General features: G+C 42.1%; 1 protein-coding gene across 1 annotated transcript; it reads right to left on the bottom strand.

Moving 5' to 3' along the window:
- Positions 1-1,371: 1,371 nt before the first annotated feature.
- On the bottom strand, positions 1,372-4,841 carry LOC307182270 (normal mucosa of esophagus-specific gene 1 protein). The gene is made up of 5 exons (XM_079913507.1): positions 4,694-4,841; positions 4,495-4,556; positions 3,969-4,054; positions 2,985-3,045; positions 1,372-1,978 (listed from the first exon to the last, which is right to left on the bottom strand). The coding sequence occupies exons 2-5, from the start codon at positions 4,528-4,530 to the stop codon at positions 1,910-1,912; spliced, it is 252 nt and encodes an 83-aa protein (XP_079769633.1). The 5' UTR covers positions 4,531-4,556; positions 4,694-4,841; the 3' UTR covers positions 1,372-1,909.
- Between the last annotated feature and the right edge of the window lie 273 nt (positions 4,842-5,114).

The raw sequence follows: 5,114 nt of genomic DNA, 5'->3' as shown, positions 1-5,114 counted from the left end.
TCCCTCCCAATCCTGCTGCATGGTACCTTCCACTGCCTTGTTCACCCCATAAGGCCACTGTATTTCAATCAGGTTTGTGTTTTAAAGTTGAAAGGCACAGTCCCCTCCCAAACACTACAATTTGCTCTCCTAATTGGCCAAGCATCACAAGGTTGTTCATTTTTATTTGACTATATGGTACCACATTGCCCTTTAGAAGCTTAAGCAAATAAAATTGTACTTCCTAACTGGTACATGTAATTCCTTGAAATCAATAATTGGAGATTTTCACCTGGGAAAATTTGAGGTGATAAGGAAAATAGAAGTTGCAGAAGTAGTCTTGCTTTAATCCCTTCAGAACCGCCAAGTCTCTAGAAAGATCTAGTTAATTCTTATTGCCGTGAAGGTGATTAGAATTTAGCCCTACTCTTAAATTTCTATTATGTTCAGATGGAAATTAAGAAAAAGGGATTTATGATATTTATTTAAAAGAGTTAATGAACCCAGGTATACACCCAAGAGAATTGAAAAGATATGGCTATACAAAAACTTACACATGGCTGTCCACAGCAGCATTATTCATAACAGCCAAATGGTAGAAACAATCCAAATGTCTGTCAACTGATGGATAAACAAAATATGGCGTATCCATACAATGGAATATTAGTCATAAAGAGGAACGTAATACTGATACGTGTTACAACACGGACGAATCATGATAACATTATACTAAATTAGAGCCAGGCTCCAAGGCCACATAATGTGTGATCCCATTTATCTGAAATGCCCAGAATAGGCAAATCTATAGAGATAAACTTTATTGGTGTTTCCCTAGGCTGGGGGCAGAGGGGTCAGAAATGGGGGAATGACTGCTAATGGGTACAGTGTTGTTTTGGGGTGATAAAAATGTTCTGGAATTAGATGGTAGAGATGGTTGTAAAACTTTGTGAATATACTAAAAACCACCGAACTGTGCCCTTTACATGGAGGAATACTATGTTCTGTGAATTGTATCTCAATTTTTTTTAAAAGTTAATGAAAAGCTATTTTCTATGTGGTCCCACTTTCAAGAACAGTCAAGGGGGAGCCGAGGGGCATGCTGCGTTTGATCGTACCTTTGATCTCCAAGGGACCATTGGCCACAGTGAAGAGGAGCCCTAGACTCTGTGGGGTGCTCTCCATCCTCCCCTCCCCAAGCCTCACAGGAGCACCACTGTTAGCCTTGGCATCTGGAGGGCTACTCTCGCATGCCTCACATTCCCATCACTGCCAGAATCCCAGTACTTCCTCCAAGACCAATCCCCATGCAAGTCTCATACCCCATCTTGTCTTCATTTTCCTCACTGTACTTACCATCTTTTATTCCTCTCCCTCCAAAATTTGGTTTTGTTCATTGCTTTATCTCAGCTGCACAAGAACAGTGCCTGGATAACAGTAGTTACTCAATAGATTTCTGATGAATGAGTGAACTTGGAAAAAAAGTTTATACAGAAATTTGCACTGGGTGTTATTTAAAAAGATGAAGTTCCACGCTTCAGAATGTGTTTATCTCCCATAAAAAGACTTTCTCCTCTATTTAAGAATGTACCTGAACTTTAAGAAATCTCGCACAAGTGGTATTTTATTGGAGACAATCAAATTTAACAGATCTTTATACATTTTAAGGAGAACATTCAGGCATCATAAACACAAAAATTTCAATACGCAAAACAAATTTACAACAAGAAAATAAACATAGAATCTTATTTTGGGACTACGTGGTTATTGTTGCACTACCTTTATAATTCTTTATCCAGAATCTGAAAACGTAGGCAAGCCCTAAAAATGTAGCAGAAGCATTTCCGCACACTGGTATCCATAATCTAGTTTGTGCAGAAGTGTTTCCACTAGATTCATAGAGTACTCTTTGGAAGAAAATGGCGAAGACTGGTCACCTGGTTGCCTTTCGGACCTGCTGCAACTCTTCAATAGGCTTCCATTCTTGGTTGATTGTTATAAGCTTTAAAAAAAGAATAAAAATGTTTTGTTAGGATCTGTCCATCCTCAGGCCCCCTTCTGGGATTTGTACACAGCTCACTTTGTAAGAAGCATCACCATAACGTTTGTAGTCAACGAATCACCTCTTCCCATCTCTAAAACAGTAATATGGGCTGGTTCTATCCCTCTCTCCCTCTAAAGAGCCTTTGGGTTCCTGAGTGTTACAGGATCAGAGAGAAAGGTCATATCCATTTACCCTACTTTCACTTAAGATTTTTAAGTGAATTTTAATTTTCTAGATTTTTAAATTTCCTATGGTTTTATGTGAACCAGAAGCTCAAAAAGTGTGTCTGCTACGTCTGAGTGGAGGTATGATGCTCCCAGCACAGAGCTAGGCACATAGTAGGCTCTTAAAATTTCCTCACTGTAATTACTCAACAAAAGTACAAATGATCCAAGTTATACAATAAGGGAAAAGGCACAGAGCTGTGGACAAGATAACTAGTAAGCACAGGTAACTCTACTCAATATGCTGTAATAACCTATTTGGGAAAAGAACCTGAAAAAGAATGGATATATGTATATGTATAACTGATTCACTTTGCTGTACCCCTGAAACTAACACAACATTGTAACTCAACTATACTCCAATATTAAATAAAAATTAAATTAAAAAAGGAGATGATGTGTCACAATAATGATAGAAGTTAATATTTGAGTGCTGACTATGGGCCAGGCACTGTGCTAAAGGGCTCTATTTTATCTACTTTAATCCTCTAAACTCTGAGGAAGAGCCCTATTATTGTGCCCATTTTATAGATTCTGAGAGCCTCAGAGAGGCCAAATTATCTAAAATCACCTGTGACTAATGGAGCAAAGATTTGAACTAAATCTCCATAACCCTACAGCACTCCCTTTGCACTACACGTTAAATGGCACGCTAAAGGTTAAAAGGTATTACATCTATTTTGCTGACAAATGTGCTAAGGTTTCGGCTAAGTATAAATCACGTTTTAATGCAGCAATACCTTTCTAGGTGCAGTAGGATCCACAGTTTCCCAAGGTTCTGGATTTCTTTTTCGATCAATGCTAAAAATAAAAGAAAGCTGATTAAACATTAAAGTAAGTGCATTTAAACCAAGTCTGATATTGGGTTTATAAATATGCTAGGGACAGACTCAGAGTGCATACTTAGGCATTGAGTTAATTGAAATTGATGGAACATTCCTTTAAAAAGCTTCACAGTTTGGCTCAAACATCAAGGATCAATTCCTCTGCAGAGTAGGAGGTCTGTATTCCCTTTACTGGCCTAGACTGGAGAATGTTCTCATAAGCTGAAGAGCAATTAGGGTGGAAGTGCCAGGCTAAGAGCAAGCAAATATGCTCTTACCCCAGTTTCTGGAAGAGGCAGAAGGGCTGGGCTTGAAACCGGTAGGTGATGAACTGCCACAGCCTAGCATTACGGCTCTACGGAGCCCTGCACCCGGTCAATATCAGAGTCAGGTTTTTCTCTTCCTCATATTCCAGGACACATGGTATTTTACCTTATATCCAGGGCTAAGATTAGATTCATCGTAGACAGCTGAATCTATAAACTCTACCATGTTAGGAAAGACCTTTCTAATGAACTGACATTTTAAAATGTTATTAAAATGATTAAGATTGATGATGTATATCCCAAAAGACCGTCTAAGAACTTTAAATTTCAAAACTTAAGTTAAAAAAAAAACCCAACAAGCTTTATTTTGCTGCAGGAGAAGAGGAGGAGGGCCAGTGGCTGAAAGGGTATTTAGATACAAGGAACTTATATTAGTAAACCTATTTTATCTCTAATCATCATTTGATAGTCTTCTGATACCTGGATGCTTTCTGGCCCTGACTCTAACCAAGTTCACAATTCGACATTCTTATCCTGGGGGGAAAACCAGGAATCTGATACTATGCATTTCATAAACTGAAGGTCAACCTAACACGGCTAAAAACGTTTTTATAAATGATGAATGCCTACTTACATCACATCGGGTTTTCGAAGGGAATACAGAGCAAAAGACAAAGCTCCAGTCGCTGCCACGGTCGTGAAAAACGCCAAAGGAATAAGCTAACAGAGAACAAAATACTCGGACGTTTCAATGTGAAACACTTGAAATATAACAGAATAGCTCTATATCATTTTATACTTTCTTCAACATCTTTAAAAGTTAATATTTTTAGTCAGATTTTCAGTTGCTTTAAAAATTTACTTGCTTCTTTGGGACTTCCCTGGTGGTGCAGTGGTTAAGTGTCCGCCTGCCAATACAGGGGACACGGGTTCAAGCCCTGGTCCGTAAGATCCCACATGCCGCAGAGCAACTACGCCCCTGCGCCACAGCTACTAAAGCCCGCGCGCCTAGAGCCCATGCTCCGCAAGAAAAGCCACCGCACTGAGAAGCCCGTGCACCGCAACGAAGAGCAGCCCCCGCTCACCGCAACTAGAGAAAGCCCATCCTTAGTAACGAAGACCCAACGCAGCCATAAATAAACAAATAAATAAAACCTTACTTCCTTCCTTTTCATCAGGACTTGGAAAAAGCTCATGATGACTTCAGTGTAGAATGCCAAATCTAGAAGAAAAAAAAATCCAAGATATTGATCAAAACTCAGCTACTAGGACGAAGCCTGGTGGGCTCCAAACCGGCCAATGTATCCCAAAGCCAGCCTCGAGACGGCTCACCAGAGCCTCCGCCCGAGGGCAGCTCACCTGGGAGACCTGGCGGGGCGCCGCGAGCGGACGATGCTAACGCCCAGAACGGAACGCCGACCTCGACCTCCGCGCATTATATACCAACCCCACCCTCTCCGGAAGGCCGGCCGGCGCGTTCTGGTCACGCGGGCCGCGCAGGGGGCGTGCGGGGCTTGACTCGCTTTCCATGCCGGGCGCCCGGCAACCGGGCGCCCCCTGCGGGATGCCGGGCCTTCAAATTCCGCGCAGCAGGACGCTAGCGCTCCCTGCCGCCTGCCGCGGTTCTTACCCGCCGCTCGGAGCGAGCCCAGGCTGGGCGTTGGCGGGTCTGCAAGGGGGTGGAACTGAGAACTAGGGGCACTTGGATGGCCAAGAACAGGTGAAAAACAGCCCGTCTAAAAGGAGGTCCGGAAAAGGAGCCGCAGATCCGGGGGTCCCA

The sequence above is a fragment of the Stenella coeruleoalba genome (genome assembly GCF_951394435.1).
Source record: "Stenella coeruleoalba genome assembly, chromosome: 2".
Taxonomy (NCBI): Eukaryota; Metazoa; Chordata; class Mammalia; order Artiodactyla; family Delphinidae; genus Stenella; species Stenella coeruleoalba.
Note: the sequence above shows the minus strand (reverse complement) of the source record. Positions and strands in the feature narration are given on the sequence as shown.